General features: G+C 37.5%; 1 protein-coding gene across 25 annotated transcripts in view; it reads right to left on the reverse strand.

Annotated features, from left to right (window-relative positions):
- The window catches only part of neb (nebulin), a 63,615-nt gene that overhangs the window by 38,363 nt on the left and 4,564 nt on the right, over positions 1-20,688 (reverse strand). For all 25 annotated transcript variants that reach the window (XM_077217018.1, XM_077217016.1, XM_077217008.1 and 22 more), the window contains exons 4-51: positions 20,293-20,355; positions 19,365-19,481; positions 18,716-18,823; positions 18,409-18,513; positions 15,490-15,594; positions 15,280-15,384; positions 15,004-15,108; positions 14,568-14,672; positions 14,293-14,400; positions 12,999-13,115; positions 12,520-12,621; positions 12,333-12,440; positions 12,131-12,235; positions 11,953-12,051; positions 11,319-11,423; positions 11,079-11,186; positions 10,887-11,000; positions 10,593-10,790; positions 9,862-9,969; positions 9,669-9,767; positions 9,466-9,570; positions 9,246-9,353; positions 8,830-9,141; positions 7,848-8,054; positions 7,629-7,733; positions 7,426-7,533; positions 7,015-7,326; positions 6,705-6,911; positions 6,504-6,608; positions 5,820-5,927; positions 5,388-5,699; positions 5,051-5,257; positions 4,858-4,962; positions 4,641-4,748; positions 4,224-4,535; positions 3,922-4,128; positions 3,689-3,793; positions 3,230-3,337; positions 2,826-3,137; positions 2,507-2,713; positions 2,247-2,351; positions 2,045-2,152; positions 1,647-1,958; positions 1,340-1,543; positions 1,133-1,237; positions 815-922; positions 420-731; positions 6-209 (exon numbers count right to left, since the gene is read on the reverse strand). In XM_077217018.1, the coding sequence (XP_077073133.1) occupies positions 6-209; positions 420-731; positions 815-922; positions 1,133-1,237; positions 1,340-1,543; positions 1,647-1,958; positions 2,045-2,152; positions 2,247-2,351; positions 2,507-2,713; positions 2,826-3,137; positions 3,230-3,337; positions 3,689-3,793; positions 3,922-4,128; positions 4,224-4,535; positions 4,641-4,748; positions 4,858-4,962; positions 5,051-5,257; positions 5,388-5,699; positions 5,820-5,927; positions 6,504-6,608; positions 6,705-6,911; positions 7,015-7,326; positions 7,426-7,533; positions 7,629-7,733; positions 7,848-8,054; positions 8,830-9,141; positions 9,246-9,353; positions 9,466-9,570; positions 9,669-9,767; positions 9,862-9,969; positions 10,593-10,790; positions 10,887-11,000; positions 11,079-11,186; positions 11,319-11,423; positions 11,953-12,051; positions 12,131-12,235; positions 12,333-12,440; positions 12,520-12,621; positions 12,999-13,115; positions 14,293-14,400; positions 14,568-14,672; positions 15,004-15,108; positions 15,280-15,384; positions 15,490-15,594; positions 18,409-18,513; positions 18,716-18,823; positions 19,365-19,481; positions 20,293-20,355 (7,302 nt within the window). The remainder of the gene's footprint in view (positions 1-5; positions 210-419; positions 732-814; positions 923-1,132; positions 1,238-1,339; positions 1,544-1,646; positions 1,959-2,044; positions 2,153-2,246; positions 2,352-2,506; positions 2,714-2,825; positions 3,138-3,229; positions 3,338-3,688; positions 3,794-3,921; positions 4,129-4,223; positions 4,536-4,640; positions 4,749-4,857; positions 4,963-5,050; positions 5,258-5,387; positions 5,700-5,819; positions 5,928-6,503; positions 6,609-6,704; positions 6,912-7,014; positions 7,327-7,425; positions 7,534-7,628; positions 7,734-7,847; positions 8,055-8,829; positions 9,142-9,245; positions 9,354-9,465; positions 9,571-9,668; positions 9,768-9,861; positions 9,970-10,592; positions 10,791-10,886; positions 11,001-11,078; positions 11,187-11,318; positions 11,424-11,952; positions 12,052-12,130; positions 12,236-12,332; positions 12,441-12,519; positions 12,622-12,998; positions 13,116-14,292; positions 14,401-14,567; positions 14,673-15,003; positions 15,109-15,279; positions 15,385-15,489; positions 15,595-18,408; positions 18,514-18,715; positions 18,824-19,364; positions 19,482-20,292; positions 20,356-20,688) is intronic.

Raw genomic sequence — 20,688 nt, forward strand, 5'->3', positions numbered from 1 at the left:
GTTACCTTGTTCATGACATCATTGTTGGCTTTAGCCAAGGCAATCGGCATGTCTTGAGTTGTCATGGTGAATTTGAAGTTGCTTGGGTGCTGACGATACTTATTTTCACTCAGGATTTCTCCAGCCTTTTTCGCTTTCTCAACATCCAGAGAACCAATGGGGACCCATCCGAGACCTTGAAGCCATTTTAGATCAGCCTTGTAAACAGCCTAAGAGCATATGTTGAAAGAATACCTGTTAATGACTCTACAGCTTATTCATTGTATCTTGGTAGCTTTATCACTTTATCTCTTATCTCTAGGGCTCAAGCAATCCCTTTTTCTATTTTAATAACACTCTTGCATACTGGCTACAAACTAAAAAACAAAATGGAAATTGGATAAATGGAAATTGCTGAACAGAAGATGGATATCACATACATCACTCTGGATGTCATAGACTTGTCTGGCCTGCACGACATCATTGGAGTCTGGCAGGCAGGTCCAGTTGTGCAGGTAGGTTCTGTAGTTGAAATCATTGACCTGGCTCTGACATTTCTTGGCCAGCTCAAGAGACAGCAAATCCACTGGGAGGTGGAACTTGGTCTTGGACTTGTTGAAGTCCTTCTTGTAGAGAGCATCACTAGCAATCTTAGCTGAGTTCAAGGCCAGCATGAGCAGAGGATCATCCTGGATGCTGCGGGCTCCAATGTGATGACCAACTTGCTTACGGTAACCAGTCTTGTACTTGTACTGCAAGGAAAGAAAATATTCTCAGTGTAGCAAAGTATATCCTAAATATGTCATATATTGCCTTATCAATCTGTTGTACTTACGTCACTAGCAATGTCTCTGGAGGCTCTGGCAGCGATGATAGATATGGCATCACTGCGCATATCATAACCCTTCTTCTTGGCCAGTTCATGGGCGAGTTTATATTGTTTCTGAAGAGCAAATCACACAAAATATTTGAACAAACTTGTGGGAACAGCAGAATATAATGTATCTTTTGTTGTCTTCACATAAAAACATTGTTTATTGCTTTTCATCTGTCTATGTCTCATAGTCAATATTTATAATATTTGTTTCAGTTTTACAAATGGAAATACTTTGATATGCAACTGAGCATTCAATTTTAAATATGAAATACTGACCTCACTATAGGTGACTTTGTTTTGCTTTGCAAGAACCACGTCCATTGCATCTGGCATGATGTGAATCTTCGTTTTATCACTGTTCCAAGCTTCAACATATTTTGACTGCCAGAACGGAGAGAGAATTAAACACCAAAATTAATGTCAAAAACAATATTTTAGACCTGTCCCACATGTGTCTAGATACCAAATGTACAGCTACAGTACCTTGTTCATGATGTCATTATTGGCTTTAGCCAAGACCAGTGGCATATCTTCAGTTGTGCAAGTGAACTTGAACTTGCTTGGGTGCTGACGGTACTTCTGTTCACTTAGGATTTCTCCAGCCTTTTTCACCTTCTCAACATCAATTGAACCAATGGGGACCCATCCGAGACCTTTTAGCCACTTAAGATCAGCTTTGTAGACCGCCTAAGAGCAGATATGTGTGAAAAGACTGCCTATACAAGCCTCATAAGGATGACCCTTCAAACTTATTTATTAATGTATAAAATTGCAGTAAATTCAGACTAACATCACTCTGGATCTCATAACATTGTCTGGCCTGGACAACGTCATTGGAGTCGGGCAGGCAGGTCCAGTTGTGCAGATAGGTTCTGTAGTTGGCATCATTGACTTGGATCTGGTTCTTCTTGGCCAACTCAAAAGCTATCATGTCCACTGGGAGGTTGAACTTGGTCTTGGACTTGTTGAAGTCCTTCTTGTAGAGAGCATCACTAGCAATTCTAGCTGAATTCAAAGCCAGCATAAGCAAAGGATCATCCTGGACGCTTAGGGCTCCAATGTGATGACCAACTTGCTTACGGTAACCAGTCTTGTACTTGTACTGTGAAAAGTCCATCAAAACATCTATTACTTTCTGATAAATACTCAGTAATCATATGATGGGTCCAATAAGGAAGAAAGACTTACATTACTAGCAATGGCACATGATGCTTTAGCAGCTTGAATTGCGATAGCATCAGCACGTAGATCGTAACCTTTTTTCTTTGCTTGTTCATTGGCAAGTCTGTAAAGTTTCTAAAGGAGAATAAGAAATTATTATTTACAATTATACTTTGACAATTACTGGTTGCAATCAATCAACAATTATGAATCTGATGGCATCACTAACCTCGCTGTAATTAACTTTATTTTGACGAGCAAGAGCCACTTCCATCGAATCTGGCATAATGTGAATTTTGGTTTTGTCCTGTTCCCAGGCTGAAATATACTTTTGCTGTAGAAAGAATAAATGGGTCAATTTTAAATTATTAATTTATACTGGCTATTATTAATTATGAGTCACCAAAAAGAAAGTAGGCTGACTAAACATAATAGTCAAGATAATCAAAAGCAAAGCGCTGTGTCTAGTCAAATGGTTTCAATTTTCACCTTGTTGTTGATGTCATTGTTGGTTGCAGCTAGGACCAGATCCATGGAAAACATATCTTTAGTGAACTTGTGGTTACTGGCAGGTGTGCGGTACTGTTTCTCGCTGCCTATCCGGCTAGCAATTTTTGCTTTCTCCACATCCAGAGATCCAATGGGAATCCATCCAACTCCTTTGACGTAATTGTTGTACTCAGATTTGTAGATGTTCTGCAGAATGAGAAAGAATGCTGTCATATCCACCATGTAAAATCTAATTGAAAAAGAATAGCATTTTATCAAAGACATTAAAACATAAGAAAATGCAAAGATCCCGACTCACATCACTTGCGATCGTCTGCATGTTGCGGGCTAGTACCAGGTTCATGGCATCAGGCATAACTTTATTATGTGCAACGATATGCCTGTATCCAGCAAAGGTCTGAGCAGCCGTAGCCTGCTTAGCATGAACAACGCTTAACATGTCCACGGGGGTGTGGTACTTCAGCTTGGCCTTGTGGTAATCCTTCTTGTATAGTTTATCACTCTGAATCTTAGCCACCTGCATGTAGTGCACCAGCAATGGGTCGTCCTGGATGCTACGGAAGCCAATATGATGGCCTCTTGCTTTATTGTACTCCTTTTTGTACTTGTACTGTAATGAAAAGTATTTGTAGAGGTCAGAACTGGTAATACTTGGATAAAGCTAGTGACAAAAACATTTGATTATCTATCTGAGAAACTCACATCGCTGGCAATGTTTGTGGAGGTCCTAGCCGCAATCACTGATACAGCATCTGCCTTGAGGTCATAACCTTTCTTCTTCAGGGCTTCCAGTCCTGCTTTGTAGGCTTTCTGTAGTCAAAACGTAATTCCAGTACAGGTTATACACGTTCTTAGGCATGACTTACCTAATTTCTTTTACAAAATGGCTAAAAAATCGCCATGATAGAAGACACCAATGCTCAAACGGTAACGCTTATTATCAATAATTATAGGAATAAACAAATCTTCCACCAAGAAATATAAATCATTATCCAAACTTTAGGCTGTTGCCAAACAACGTAGCAAAATCATATTAATATTAATTAGATTATATATTTAGTTAGTTCCAGCAAAAGCAGACAAAGTGTCTGGAAATATTCTGTTGAAAATGTATTTTACTCAATTTGAACTTCTTGTAAACAATTTAAAGATTACACCTACCTCACTCATGTTGATAGCATTAGCTTTTGCAAGAATGATTTCCGGACAGTCAGGCATGACATGAACCTTTATCTTGTCCTTGTTCCAAGCATCTGTGTAAGCTTGCTGCAATAAAATGCATTTAAAATATTATTTATTAATGGGACCAGTCACATAATCCATTAAAAATTACATGCAGATAAATCTCAGAATTTATAATTACCAAAGGAGTTAATTACAAAATTGTAACCTACCTTGTCCATGATTTTATTGTTGGCAGTAGCTAATGCGAGATCCATAGAGTCCATAAGTTTTTTGAACTTGTAGTTGGAGGGGTGAGTGCGGTAATTGTGGTCACTGAGGATCTTTCCTCCAATCTTTGCAGTCTCTACTCCCAATGAACCAATGGGCACCCATCCCACACCCTTCATTGAGCAGTTGTACTCACTCTTGTACTCAACCTGAAAAATACAAGTTTCATTTAGACAATTTATAGTGACAGAAGTGGAAGCTTTGCTAAAAACAATGACACGTAAAGTTGAAGAGGATGACTCACATCACTGGAGCTGATGTTCATGGAGCGAGCTAACGCCAGGTTCAAGGCATCAGGCAGCAGGGTGTAATTATGGAAATGCTGCTTGTATCCTGCATATGTCTGAACCTTAGAGGCATGTTTGGCCTGCACAACACTTAACATGTCCACGGGGGTGTGGTACTTCAACTTGGATTTGTGGTAATCCTTTTTGTAGTTCCTCTCACTCTGTATCTTAGCCACCTCCATGTAATGCACCAGCAAGGGGTCGTCCTGGAGGCTACGGAAGCCAACATGGTGGCCTCTTGCTTTCTCATATGCCAGCTTATACTTGTACTGTAATGGCAGGAACATGGATTAATCAGAAAAGATTCCAACACATCAAGGATTTTTGCAAACACAGTATAAGAGCAAGAGGACAATGGCTGATGGCATACTTACATTGCTAACAATATTTCTGCCTGCTTTGGCAGCCACAATCGAAATAGCATCTGGTTTGAGATCATAGCCCTTTTTATACATTTCCTCAAGGCCAGCTTTGTAGAGTTTCTGAAAATGCATAGAAAAGGCAATGAAATATACTGCACTTGTGTTTTTTGCTTTGATTATTAATGAGAATATTTTGAATAAATACAAAAGTCAGTCTTGTGAATCATACCTGGCTCATGTTCAATGAATTGGCCTTGGCCAGGACAATTTCAGGACTGTCAGGCATCACATGAATCTTAAGCTTGTCCTGTTCCCAGGCAGCATGGTAGGATTTCTGCAAACAAAAGCATTTAAATGTTCATGAATTGACCATTAATTTTTCACCAGTCAAACCAATGAAAATAAACAGAATCTAGGCTTGCCTTGTCCATGATCTTATTGTTGGCGGTAGCCAATGTGAGATCCATAGAGTCCATAAGTTTGTGGAACTTGTAGTTGGAGGGGTGAGTGCGGTACTTGTGGTCACTCAAGATCTTTCCTCCAATCTTTGCAGTCTCTACTCCCAATGAACCAATGGGCACCCATCCTACACCCCTCATTGTGCAATTGTACTCACTCTTGTACTCAACCTGGGAGACAACAAACAAAATGTTCAATCCTTTGTTAATTCAATTGTAATTCAGTCGTAATAAAGATCACACAAGTTATGATCCATCCCCTACAGGTGGGATGCATGGGTCTTAAAAATTATGGACTTACATCACTGGAGCTGATGTTCATGGAGCGAGCTAACGCCAGGTTCAAGGCATCAGGCAGCAGGGTGTAATTATGGAAATGCTGCTTGTATCCTGCATATGTCTGAACCTTAGAGGCATTTTTGGCCTGCACAACACTTAACATGTCCACGGGGGTGTGGTACTTCAGCTTGGATTTGTGGTAATCCTTTTTGTAGTTCCTCTCACTCTGTATCTTAGCCACCTCCATGTAATGCACCAGCAAGGGGTCGTCCTGGAGGCTACGGAAGCCAACATGGTGGCCTCTTGCTTTCTCATATGCTTTTTTGTACTGATACTATGATCAAAGAACAATAAATAAATCAATCCAGTACATCCATTTATATAAATTTTTTGGTTTTGATTTTTCGGACCTGCTGAACAGGCCTTTCAAAAATTTAATGCAAGATGCACTTACATTGCTGGCAATGTGCCTTCCTTGTTTAGCAGCTAGAATGGAAATAGCATCAGATTTCAAGTCATAGCCTTTGGCAATGTCCGCAAGCCACCGAGCCTTGTAGTTTGACTATAAAAAAATATTTTTTGTTAATATCTACATTATATTAGTCTTTCAAAATAAACAAACAAACAAACAAATAAATAAATACATTTTACTTAAATTAAATGTAATTAACTGATCAGGTCATGGTGTATATATATATATATATATATATATATATATATATATATATATATATATATATATATATATATAAAAATTAGACAAAGATATGACATGAAAATACATTTAAAAGAAAAAACTTTAAAACACTTCAGTGGTAAAGACTGCATATATAATTAAGTTGAACTATCAATGAACAAAACTTTTATAGCATTTAATTTCTACACACACAATTTAAAATTAAAATATATTATGTTAACATTAGGTAATGCATTAAGAACTAAAATAAGCCAAGATTAATAAATGCACTAAAAATAATTTTTAATCTTTATTTCATAATATCTAATATTAACACATAGAACCCTACAGAAAAGCGTTTCTCTTTTATTCAATTTAGATTGTATTTGCCATTACAAATAAACACTTTTTACATACACAGAACATACAAACATTTTGTCATTTGCAGTTCACTTCATTCACCTCACTCATAGTCTGAGCATTATATTTGGCCTGGAGGAACTCTGGGGCATCAGCTGGTAGATTGTAGGTGTGCATGAATTTCTCTCCAGAGGCTTTATAGGCCTTCTAAAATGCAAAAAATAAATAAAACAAGAACATGTGAGTAAGTTCTATAGCATCATTGTGGTTATCATTCAGAATAGATTATTGAAGTACTCTTACTTTATTTTGTAGTTTTGTGTTGCTCATGGCCAAAACCATGTTCATCTGGTCTGTTAGACTGGTATATTTCAATGCGCTGGGGTGAATTCTGTACGACTTCTCATCAAGGGCTTTGTTGGCAGCTTTAGCCCTCTCAACATCTATAGAACCTATGGGAACCCAGCCTGCTCCTTTGAAGATGTTGTTGAAATCTGATTTGTACAAATTCTGAAGAGATAAAAAGGAATCTGTCAATCATTTTGTCAAAGCATAAGTTATCATTCCAGGTTTACAATAAAAGTACCACATATCCTTTTTCAGTTGTTCTTACATCACTCTGGATCTCCATCATGTTGCGAGCCAGTCCAATGTGCATGGCATCCGGAAGGAGGATATAGTTGTGATGGTGCTGCTTGTATCCTGCATTTGTCTGAACCTTAGAGGCATGTTTGGCCTGCACAACACTTAACATGTCCACGGGGGTGTGGTACTTCAGCTTGGATTTGTGGTAATCCTTTTTGTAGTTCCTCTCACTCTGTATCTTAGCCACCTCCATGTAATGCACCAGCAAGGGGTCGTCCTGGAGGCTACGGAAGCCAACATGGTGGCCTCTTGCTTTCTGATATGCAAGCTTATACTTGTACTATAAAATAAAAAAAACACAACACAGTTGTATATACAGTATGTCAAAAATACACTCAAACAAATTCAATATTAATAAATTAAATGTATGCTTGCTTACATCACTGGCAATATCCCTGGAGGATTTCGCAGCAACGATAGAAATGGCATCATGCTTCATTTGATGTCCTTTCAGTAGATCCTGCTTGTGTGCATAGGTATAGTATGTCTGCAAAAGCAAAAGAAAACACAAGCTCTCAGCAGAACTAGATTCTGAAAACTGTCTCAATGTTGTATACATTATAAAATATAAAGCACTCTTACCTTGCTGACATTGACAGCGTTGTACTTGGCTTGCAAGAGCTCTGGTGCATCAGCAGGGAGATGGTAAGTGTGCTTGAACTTCTCCCCACTGGCCTTGTACAGTCTCTGTACAAATAAAAAACAATATGACATGATTTAGAAAGAAATTCATTTAACCTCCATCATGGATACTCATTAAGGACTCAAACGATAAAACAACAGAATGCATTTGTCCCTCACATCGCTTAGCTGCTGTGCGTTCAGTTTGGCTTGTTCCATGACTGGGGTGTCCAGAACGCTAGTGAACTTGAAAGTGTCTGGGTGCTGCCTGTACTTCTTCTCATTGAGAGCTGCACCAGCAGTCTTTGCTTTTTCAACATCCAGTGAACCGAGGGTGATCCAGCCAGTGCCCTTAACGTAGTTCTCATAATCCTGTTTATACTGGAACTGAATTGGAATTAAACAGCACATTTTAGTAAAAACATTTTCACATAACTATACATTTTTACGTGTCTATTTTCTCACATCTTTATCATTATTATTCTCTGATCTAGATTTAAAAAATAATAATCAAAAGCATTGTGAGTTTCTTGAAAATTTGAATATAAGATTAATTGTTAAAAGCTTTTATTGATTTTTAATATGTACAATTATGAATTAGGGGACGGTAATATTTTTTTAAAAATGTCTCTTATTTTCACCAAGAATGCATTTATTTGATCAAAACAATTATCAAAAAAAAATGTTTAAATATTGTACAATACCGGTTTTCTATTTTAATATTTAATTTATTTCTGTAATGGAAAAGCTGAATTTTCAGCATCATTACTCCAGTTTTAGTGTAACATGATCCTTCAGAAATCATTCTAATATGCTGATTTGCTGCTCAAGAAACATTTGTTATAATAAATAGTTGACCTGCCTAATAATTTTGTGGAAAATGTGATGTTTTTTCAAGATTCTTTGATGAATAGAACATTCAAAAGATCTGCTTTCTTGTGATATAGAACCACTTTTGATTAATTTATTGAAAAAAAGTATCTTTCAGAAAATCTTACTGACCCCAAACTTTTAATCTTATTGATATATGGTTTGTAAAATAAGTGTTTTTAAAAAAAGTATTGCTATAAGTTTATGCTATTATTTTCTGTAAATCTAGATGAGAGAGTTTCACAAAGAGCTGAGCAAACATGTCCTGTATATTAAGATGATTTTTTCTTACATCACTGGAGCTGATGTTCATGGAGCGAGCTAACGCCAGGTTCAAGGCATCAGGCAGCAGGGTGTAATTATGGAAATGCTGCTTGTATCCTGTATTTGTCTGAACCTTAGAGGCATGTTTGGCCTGCACAACACTTAACATGTCCACGGGGGTGTGGTACTTCAGCTTGGATTTGTGGTAATCCTTTTTGTAGTTCCTCTCACTCTGTATCTTAGCCACCTCCATGTAATGCACCAGCAAGGGGTCGTCCTGGAGGCTACGGAAGCCAACATGGTGGCCTCTGTCCTTCATATACTGCTTCTTATACTGAACCTGAAAGGCATCATCATAAATAAACAGTGTATTTAATAGTATTCGGTTCCACAATGCACTTTTCCATCCATCCCTCTCCTCTATGAAAGGGGCACATCACTTACATCACTAGCAGCATGTCTGGCTGCCTTCGCAGCTTTTACAGGTATGGCGTCAGACTTCAGATCATACCCCTTTGCAATAGTCTTCAGCCATTCAAGCTTATAGCATTTCTGAAAAAGCAAATACACAATAGATAAAGAGAGTCATCACCTTTGCAAAAACAAACAAACAAAAAAAAAACATGCCAAATATCATAAAACACATTAGGGCATTTTCACTTACATCGCTTATGTTGTAGGCATTACACCTGGCCTGAATGAACTGTGGGACATCTGGAGGCAGGGAGTATTTCTGAAGGACTTTATCTAGACCTTTCTTATAGTGCAGCTACAGTGAGCAAAAAATTCACAATTTCACATAAATGTGCTGGTTTGGCATTATTCAGAATAACAATTAATCAAGTTTGGTTGCTTGTTTTCCCTTACATCACTTCTTATCATCTGGTTGGCTTTAGCCTGCAGCTGGAGAGGGTGGTCATCTATAGCAGTAAAAGGTACAGTGTCTGGATTCTGCCTGTACTTTTTCTAAGTAAGAGAAATATATAAATATTACATGATTGATGACAACATAAATCCAATATGGATTAAGAAAACTTTGCCTCTTTCTGAAGTGCCATACCTCACTTAAGATCTGCCCAGATTTTTTGCACTTCTCAACTTCCAAGGAGCCGTAAGGGACCCAAGGCGTTCCTTTGACATAGTTATTGTAGTCTGACTTGTATTCATTCTGTGGTTACAAATGATGAGAAAAATAAATCACACAAAGTTTCACAAAAAATCACAAGTATCACAAAAAATGAAAGGCGTGATTGATCAACTTTTGCTATATAGACCTTTTCTAGTTAATGATCAAAAGCATAACTAAAATGAAAAACAAAAAATCTTATTTAGATTATAAAAATGACTCCAAGTGCCTTCGAAATAGAAACAGTCTGTACATTAAAGACCTCATCAAGTTAAAATTGTGATTTGTGATTTTAATCCATGTCTTTTGGAATAGATGCTCCTAAAAAAGATAGTTTAGCAGATATATGAATGCAAAATTCAATGTCTTTTACTTTCAAGATCAAAATAGACAAAAAATACATCAAAACATATTGATAACTCAAAACTCTAAAACTGTGTATAATTCAATAAGACTTCTGACAAGAAAAGCATGGTTTGCATGGTTAACAGCAGTGATGTTTAGTTAATGCCTATTTTATTTTTTAAACAAGCCTTTCTAAATCCCACCTCAACTTTATGTTTTAACAGGAAATCTTTAAGGAAAGAAATGAAAACTGCACTTGTCAACACTAAACTTGTAAATTTGTGCTCATTCTAGTGTGTAAGAGCTGCAGGGATCCCTACATCACTCTGAATAGCATTGGCCTTCTTTGCCGAGTCCAGTGATATGCTGTCATAAGGGAGGAGGTAACGGTTTGAGATCTTCTTATAGCCAGTCATGCTGGCAATGGCCTGGGATTTCTTAGCAAGAGTCACAAGCATCATGTCCAGCGGAGCATGGTACTTGGTCTTCATCTTCTCATAGTCTTTCTTGTACTCACGCTGTATTTCAGAGAATCAAAAATGGACTGTTAGCACACAAAAAAAGCTTTAGGATTGTGTATATAAGTTATCAGTAATGTGCTAGTTGAACCGTACCTCACTTTGGATCTTAGCAACATGTACTGAGTGCATGATCTTGGGGTCATCGTTGATGCTGAGGGCCCCAACCATCTGTCCTCTGTTTTTCTCATATTCCTTCTTGTATTTCACCTAACATTAAAGACCATACCAGTGTCACAATGGCCTGAACTCTGTCAGGGAAACAGCCCAAATATCCCATTTACTTACATCACTAGCAATGTTAGTGTGAGCACGGGCTGCAAGGATTGAAATTGCATCTCCTTTCACCTCAAATTTCTTTGCTTTAGTTTTTTCCCATTCAAACTTGTAACACGTCTGTGAACAAGAAATAGAGAACCATTCCAGTGAATACAAAATAGTGTATTATGGTCAGGTTTCAGTTCAATCTAATGCTATGAACTCAGGAACAGCATTTTATCAATTAAAAGGCAGACTGAATGAACTTACATCACTAAGGTTATACGCATTAACTCTAGACTGAATGAAGAAAGGGTAATCAGGAGGGAGGTAACACTTAAATTTCTCCTTCTCATACTTTTGCTTGTAGTTGAGCTGTAGAAAGGAAAAAAAAATAAAAGTGTTAGTGATAATATTCTACATCTTGATAAATATATATATATATATATATATATATAATATTAATAGGTTATATATATATATATATATATATATATATATATATATCACAGAATAATATTATTATCTTATATCATTATTATTTAGGTACATATTTCCCTAGTAAATACAATGTTTCCATATTGCTCTATGGTGTTCATCGGAACAGGACGAGCTCGATAAACACCGCTACATGGCTCCTCGGTCTCAAAGGGATTGGTTTTAGTTGTTTGTTAGGCTTTGACTGCCTGTGGCTTTCACTCGAAATAGCACAAACAACAGTTCTAATAATATGTCTAGGGATTGACTCTATTGTCAGCAGCAATTGACAACTGTGCTCTAATGATGAATGAGGGGATTTTTCTAGGACAACATTACAATTCAACCCAGTCCATAAATCAACTGGTAAACTTTTCACAGATTTTTTGGTTTTATTCAGTCATAATAATGAAATCTTTTTACGTACATCACTCAACTGGTGGGCGTTGATGGCAGCTTGCAATTGAACAGGTGAGTCTGTCACCTGTGTGAACTTCACCTTGTCTGGATGTTGACGATAAACTTTCTGAAAAGAGAAACGCAAAAAAACATCACCTAAAGTCAGGTTCTGTATTCAATCCATTAAAGGGAGTTTATGTACTTACATCATTACATTGACCAAGCTTCTTATTGACTTCGTATTCTGGTGTAACAGTTTGAGGGAAGAAACATCGTGTCTTTATGTCCTCATAATCAGCTTTGTAGTTTTGCTTTTGAATGAGAAAGAAAGCAAATGTGGATACACAAATAAGATTTTTGTGATCAAGAAGATGAAAATATATGCATATCCACATTATGGAAACTTACATCATTCTTCATTTCTTCCAGTTGCCGGCAGTGAACTGTAAATATATCTTCATAGCTACCAATATAATGACCCTTCACCTGATTTTCATACTTCTCTTTATAACGTGTCTGAGGAAAGAGAACGATAAAAACTTGAGATGCAAGGAAATATAAAATGTTTATAGCAAACGATGAAATTATAACTTACATCACTGAACTTCTTTAATACACTATCCATCTTGAATTTGGGAGTGTCGCAGTAATTGATGCTGGATCCCCTTGATTTCTCATAACTAGCTTTATATACTTTCTGGAAAAGACAAAAGAAAGGAATGTCAGATATTAGCCAACAATTTGAGATAAACTTGATAAACCCATCCAGAGATATGTCTAAAGAGATATGTTTTTTTTAATCAACTGTATGTTAACACTAACTGAATTATAAAGCTATAATCCACGCCATCATTAACTCATTATTAACACTATGACACCAAGCATCAACAAAAAAAGACAGGGAAAAAAAATCACTTTGGTTTTGTAAATATTTGTATTTCCCTAAATAATTTATTTCAGCTGTCTTGTGGCAATATTTAGTATGATGAACTTAGTAAAGTCCTCTCAAACCATAAAAATGTCCTGCCAAAGCAGACCACTACAGTATAATGATTAAGATCTGGATAAACATACATCACTCAAGATGGTGCCTGCGTATCTCAGCTGTCTGAGAAGGGGGTTCTCTGTAGCAGGGAGAACATTGTAATCACACACTGCTTTTGTCTTCTCATAGTCCTTCTTATATTTGACCTGTAAAGGTGGAAAAAAATGCATATATTAAATGACAAATGATTCTGAAACTGATATGAGTCATGGGTTCTTCTTCAAGTGTTTAAAGTTTATAAGGGCTCAGAAAAGTCTTTATTTTTTTTTTTTAAAGACAACACAAAACGTTCACAACAAGTCCAGGAACAAAAATTCATCTCTGTTTTGATTCTCATCCCCGGTTAGTTTTATACAAGGTTCCTACACATTTACAAATTTCAGCACCATCTCCAAACAGCAAAGTACAGTCTGAATTAAATGAATATTTGCTCCTTTATTTGTTGCTGGTTTATCTGTCACACATTTGTTTAGTGAAGTTCAAAAGAAACTCACTTGGTATGGTAATACAATGGTAAAGAAAGACAAACAGTTTGCATAATGAAAATGTGCGCCTTGAATTCATTCATTCGTGTTTTACAGTCACTAAACAATCACAAAGCTTTTGCCATGAAATCACTCTGCTTGTATTATACATTTATTTTTTTAGAAATTATTAATTTTATATTTTAGAGAACTGAATAGGGGAAATTGTCTGGAAACAGAATTTTTTTTTTTTCCATACATATCCAGAGCTGAAAATTACTCAAATCAAATTCCATACTTTTGCAAACTGCATGTATAAAAATACACAGGATCTAATCCTGTTTGTTCTTTCATGTCCAACCTTGTGTAAGCAGTAAGTAAGCAGGGATCAAAAGAGATAACCTGGGCCCAGATCATCAGTCATGTGAATCTCTGGACTGACTCATGATCTGTTTAAAGAGTCATCACGGGAAGGTTGTTTCCATACAATGAGAAGAGATCTAAAAAAGTATGTCCATTGATATGTCCTATCTCACTTTTATTTTTAATCAGGAGGCAATGCACAAATGCTGGAATGTTCTAAAGCTAGTCTGAAAATACAGTGATAAAAAGTAAAAAACACTACTAGTCAAAATGCTATATTCTCTCATTTATAGATAGTGCATCATTTTAAATATTGATTGTGTACCTTACATCATAACATTTCTTTGTTTTAATTTTATTTAAAAAAAACTTTCTGCATATTTCTAGGTTTATATAAAAATAATCACCACATTTTCATATGGTATCAGACTCCACTGTATGTGTGAAGAAATAAAAAAGAAAAAAAATGTAGTGTAAATAAATTCTCAAAACCTACCGTACTTGCAGCTTCACAAGCCTTTTTATTGGAAGCATACGTTGGTGTGTCTGTTTGCATGAAATAAATTTGGTCTTTCATATCTTCAAATTCAGACGTATATTTTTTCTGGAAAGAAGTGTGAGACACTCAGTTAACATTTTTTTTACATTTGATCTGAATATTAAGAATGTTTTATATTAATAATGCGCATGTTTCACTTTGATAAATATATTTATTTGAACTTTTTCATCAGAACATCTGTTTTTGAATAACGCTGAGTTTATGGCACTTACGTCGCTGATGTTGTCCATAACCATTTTAGCAATAGCGACATCAAAGTAAGGGGTTTCACACCATTGGCCCTTGACGTTCTTGTTGTAATCCTCATGATATTTAAGCTGTAAAAGAATTTAAGGGTTTTATATTATTTCTCACCTTCGGTGAGCCTATGGCTTACATGCACAATCTATTGTTGCAGGGACAGAAAAAAATTACATTATACACAATTTCTGATGTTCACTTCTTAAAATACAATATAATATAAATAAATATAATCTACAATAAATAAAATAAAATGTATTGCTTTGGGCACAAAAAAGCTTAAATAACTTTGATAGATGGAACTTTGATATATGGAAACTAAAAAGACCATTTGTCGTAGGACTCATTATTAACACTCCAGGAAAATGGGAATTGATTCAGAAGGCACAAAAACCAGGGAAGTCTTACATCACTACGATTGGCAAAGTTTTTCTTTGCCAGTTCCATCTCTGGGGATTCAGCCAGAGACGTGTACTTTGCCTTGCGCTCATCATGGCCCTTCTTGTAGACAATCTGTGAAGGTGGAGCACAACATATTTTTGAGACAAGGTATGCAGTAAGAGCATTTGTAATATTTTTTTAGCTAAAATAAAATAAAATATTTAGTTTAGAGACTAAAAGCTTTTGTTTTTCCATATGACAGTTTAATGATAGTTGATTTTGAAATTTCACGATTTGACTTACATCACTGACGTCTTTTTGGGCCTTGGCCACCCTGCGCAGTTCTGGGCTGTCACTGTATGGATAGTACATGGTCTTATCCTCATCCCACTCCGCTGTGTACAATTTCTGATAGAGATATTAAATCATTGTAGAGGGTGAATCAGCCAGTAATGTCAATATACATTTTACTTTAGGGCTTATCTAATACTAAGATAGGAATCAGAGATCTACCTTGCTGTAATTTGCTGCATTCTTCACAGCAAGAACCAGCTCAGGGGCGTCAGGAGGGAGCAAGTACCTATCCTTGGTCTCGTCCCATTTCTGCCTGTACAGAACCTGAAGAAGGCATATGGAGAACTTATTTTATGACAATAAACAATACAAGGAAAATAATCGATACTAGTTGGGTAGTTATTGGGTAATCTTTCATGTATTTTCTTCTTATATTCGGACGGGATTAGTTTTACAAGGGTAGAATGGAGTAAAGTAATTTTACCACAGGTCATCTGTAATATTATTGGCTGATTGGCGGCACGTGATAAGAAATCTAAAACTAGCAGAAGTGGGAGGGGTAACTCGATTTACTCACCGCTGTCACCACATGCGCAAACACATTAATCTATATAACAACCTATATATACAAAACAGTTAAGTCTGATCGAACGATTTATTAATTCAATTAATAAAATTCTGATTGGATTTTGTTGGTAGTAAGTACTTAACCAAAGCAAAAATACCTTCTTTTTGATGCAAAAAACACTTGTGTTTTGCCACAGACTTGTCCCACCACCTAGAACGCAACTGAATGCTTTTTCAAGTGCCTCAATACTTGAAAAAACGCGGAAAACATATCGGTAACTAACGTAACCTCGGTTCCTTGAGAATAGGGAACGAGTGTTGCTTCTAGCTAGACGCTATGGGAAAACTCCTTTTCTCGAAAATATTGAAGCCTTTATTTTAAAACGCAGTGCAGCTGCACAACGAGCATAGAGCAGAGCGTCTAGTTTGCCATTGGCTGTGCTGCAGCAACTGCACATCCTATGGTGAGGCGGCTGAGACGCGCGAACCAATTAGGGTGCTTCGGCTAGGAACCCAGGAACACTTTGAACAAGGCCACAAGTCGCTGTATAGCGAGGGCGCGCTCTGGTGAGAGTCGAAAACTATCCCCAGAAAAGCAATGGGGACAGTGCGCTCTTCATGAAATTGACCTTGAGCCCCAGGCCTTCCAAATGGCTGAGGAGAAATGATCTGTGAGTTTACAACTCGCCCTCCGATTGCGCTAGAACAACCCAATCGCCGAGGTAGTTCAGAACACGCATTCCCCGTTGTCTCAGGGGGAGAAGCGCGGCATCCATGCATTTTGTGAAGACACGAGGTGCTAGCGATAGGCCGAATGGTAGGACCATATACTGAAAAGCCTGCCCCTCAAAGGCGAATCTCAAGAATGGCCTGTGCTAGGGGATATTTGGATGTGAAAGTAAGCATCTTTCAGGTCCAATAAGAGAAAACAATCCCCTGGGCGAATCTGCGCGAGGAGGTTTGATTGTAAGCATCCTGAATGGTCGCACTCGCCTGATGAGGGCCCTGTTCAGGTGTCTGAGATCCAAAATCGGCCTGAGGCCGCCGTCTTTCTTCGTAACGAGAAAGTAGAGGCTGTAAAAGCCAGACTCGCTTAGGGGCGGGGAGACCGTCTCGACGGCTACATTCATTAGAAGTTTTGACACTTTGGTGCGAAGGATGTGTGCTACACTGCCTTTCACAGAGGTCTCCATCACTGCGCGAAAGTGCGGGGGCCTGCGAGCGAACTGGAGCGAGTATCCCCGTTTTACTGTATTGATAACCCAATATGATACCCCGGGGATGACTTGTTGTACTTGTAGAATGGCCATGGTGTTCAGGGCCGATGCAGCTTGGCCAGCGGTGGTTTAGGTGCAACCAGCGAGAGCTGACGTGGTGTGGCGCGGCTTGGATGGGTGGACTGGTTTAGTTCTCCATCCGCTAGAGGTGGGCGTGCATAGATGCGTGGCCACGGCCTCTTCTAGGAGGGGCATCCTGTCGTACATCTTCTCCTCAGCACCGTTGATGATCAAGAGCGTGGCAGAAGTAGAGAATTTCATGCGCGCTGAATACGGGGCGCGTCATGATTTCGTTAGTTCTTCATGAACTTCCGGTAAACAGGGTGCTGGCCGCTGGTGCTCTTGCAGGAAGCACCCATCGAGCTGGCTCACGGAGGGCTCCTCAGGCAGCAACCAGATGATTAATTAACAGCTAAGGTTAACAGCGAATTCAGGGAGGCGGTGCCGCTCTGACTCTGCTTAGCTGGCAGGCCGCTCGTTCCACTGCAAGGTGCACTTCAACGGCGAGATCTCTGGATAAGTCAACGATGTGAAGTTTCGCTGAAGGAGATTTAATATGACTCCATTGGTTTGCGCATCTCAGCCGCCTCGCCATAGGATGTGCAGTTGCTGCAGCACAGCCAATGGCAAGCTAGACGCTATGCTCTATGCTCGCTGTGCAGCTGCTCTGCGTTTTAAAGGCGTAAATATTCAGGCTTCAATATTCACGAAAAAAGGCGTTTCCCATAGCGTCTAGCTAGACGCAACACAAAGTGACCGTTCTGGAAAGGGAACTACTTTTAAACAGGACATGACGGAATATTTATGTACATTTACAGTTGGTATACAGCACAGGATTAGTAGGTTATTTTTCCGGACCTTTTTATAGAAGGTAGGTAAAAGTTGCCGTAATCTTTACTGACATTGTCCGTAATGATTACTGAGATGGCTCATTCGGATGGGACTAAAATTCCTGAGAAGCTCTGGTAAGTCCATCTTAAACTAATCCAGTCAGAATACAGGGCTTTAGAATGCAATATTGAGGACTGACGACTTGAGTTAAAATAAAACAAAACTCTGCAGTGAGCAGTATTCTACATGAATACAATAATTTCTGCAGTGCATTGAATTATCAGTTCTTTTCCCCACAGTGCTGTCTCTCTAGCAAAGCATTATGGGGATGCATTCTTAAAGCTTAACAGCATAATATCAAGACAGTTTAAACAATTCTGCTGTGATTATTCAACTTGATTATTAAATATGAATGAATATTACTCTAATGAATACACAAGTCTATCTTGAGACAAGCTCTTACTTTGCTGATGAGCTCAGAGACATGCTTCACGTGGGCAATCTCACGAGCCTCACCATCATAGAGGCTGGTGGTTTTGGCCTTCAGTCCCTCCATACGGTATTTCACCTGGGTTATCAAAAATATGTATTGTTAGTGAAATTCACAGCATCGGCTAGAATTTTCCATGAAGTATCTGTACATTGTTTATTAGGAGCTTTAGACTAAAGAGGTTTCAAAAAGCATCAGTTAAAAAATAGCTCACGTGAACAAAGATTTTGCAAATATTCTGACAGAATATAGTAATATATGATCCACAAAGGTTACATACCTCACTAAGCTGCTCCTGGGCCTTCTTGATGCGAATCATCTCAGGTGTGTTAGCCGAAATGGCATAGGGCTGCCCCTTTGACTTTTCATATTCACCCCTGTATTTATTCTACAAAAGCATACAAAACAATACAGTACTGTGTAAAAGTATGCTAATTAAGAAACATTTTTTATTATTTTAAAATTGAAAATGCTTAATATTTTTGTGGAAACCATGATTTTTTTTTTATCAGAATCCTTTGATGAATAGAATAAAAAAGAACGGTATTTATTTTAAAAAAGATTTTCTTAAATGTAATTGTCTTTTGATCAAAAAGGATCCATGCTGAATAAAATGATTACTTACTTAAAAAACTAATTTTACTGTCCCAAACTTTTGAATGGTACTGTACAACTAGTAACATCTACTAACTTCTATCAAACATCTGGTTTTATTCTGATCTTATTCAGTTCACAAACTGTGACCTATGGACATGATGTGGTAACATTAATTTTATGCTAATCTGTTTCTGTTGTCTCCCACACATAATGTAACTCACAGTTATGAGGCTCATTTGGTATCGTTAAAAAGTCTAGTTAATTTCAATGAAATAAGAACAAAACATCAGTCAAGGAAACTTGTGGATTAATAGCACAAAATATTTTCTTACATGGCTGTACTGGTCAAGCATCTTCTGGCTGTGTGCCAGGTAAGGAGTCATGAACTTTGAGGTGTCCACCTTCGCCTTCTTCCTGACTGACCGTCGGGGAAGACCACCTGGTGTGGACTTAAAAAAAAAAAAGAGCAATCAACATTCAAGACAAATGGTGCTATGTATAAATGAGAAACATATTTCACATTTACAGTATTTCATATTTGAAGGCCAAACTGTTAGAAAACCTTACATCTCTCTTGGGGGCACAGTTTTGTAGGATCAAAATACCTAATTTCCATTATCATTATAAGCAATCACAAAGCCTGTTTTGGTACATCTAATTTTGTTTGTATGGATTTAATCCAAAAACAGAAAAATAGATGGTGTAAAGATAGGGTAATTTAATTTTAACATTTAATTTTGCTGCACTTACCTCCCACATCTTCAGCAAGAATTTGTTAGTTTAATTTACCATGCAAATTAAGACTTGGCTTTTTATAGCAAATGAGTGAAAAGGTTAAACCACATATTCCAAAGACAGGTCAGTAAATTAGTATTGGCTAGATAGTAATTCAGTTAATGTTTATTTAAGAAAACAAGCAGAAAACTACAGAAAATACACTTTTGGGACAGTCAAACAAAGTCCTTAAAGCATTAGTTACCACATACTACTACGGCCTTATACAAATATAAACTGTCTCGGTATCATGGGGGCTATTTTTGTAAATGTGCTACTCAAAGAATTACATTTGGACATAATACTAAATTTTTACTGACATATGAATTGTTAAACAAGGGAGTTTGTTTAATAATCCAATCTTTAAGTCGGTACCATTTGGATAGTTCTAACTAATACAAACTAAACTAGTATGTGAAGGAATGGAATAGCCCCCATGGCATGTGGGAGGGACGCAGATCTGTTTCACCAGGGATGATCATTTACCTCAACACCATGTGACATTGAGGTGGACGTGGTGGTGATTGTTGGACCCTCCTCATAATAGTACTATAAATATAAGAAAAACTCTGGGCTTTCAAAATGACGATCACACACTTCAGGAAAACACTGCAATTTAGATAAGTGACTTTTCCCAGCTCTGGTTCTCGTTGACATAAAATCCCTTGATCCCCTAAATTCCCTTTAAGGCAATTCTTTTCACTCAGCGGCCATCTTTGAAACGGCTCTCGGGCAGCTATTTCAGTCATTAAAGTACAGCTCCCATCTCTCTGAATGGGGAAGCATCAAATTCTCCAAAGCTGTTCACCAAGTTTATACGATAAAATGTCATAATTGAAACAAACAACTGTCTCCTAAATTTTGTTTTTAAATGCTCTTATC

This window comes from Siphateles boraxobius, unplaced genomic scaffold (assembly GCF_051911475.1).
Source record: "Siphateles boraxobius isolate OS27281-9 unplaced genomic scaffold, OSU_SipBor_1 7, whole genome shotgun sequence".
In the NCBI taxonomy this organism is placed as follows: domain Eukaryota; kingdom Metazoa; phylum Chordata; class Actinopteri; order Cypriniformes; family Leuciscidae; genus Siphateles; species Siphateles boraxobius.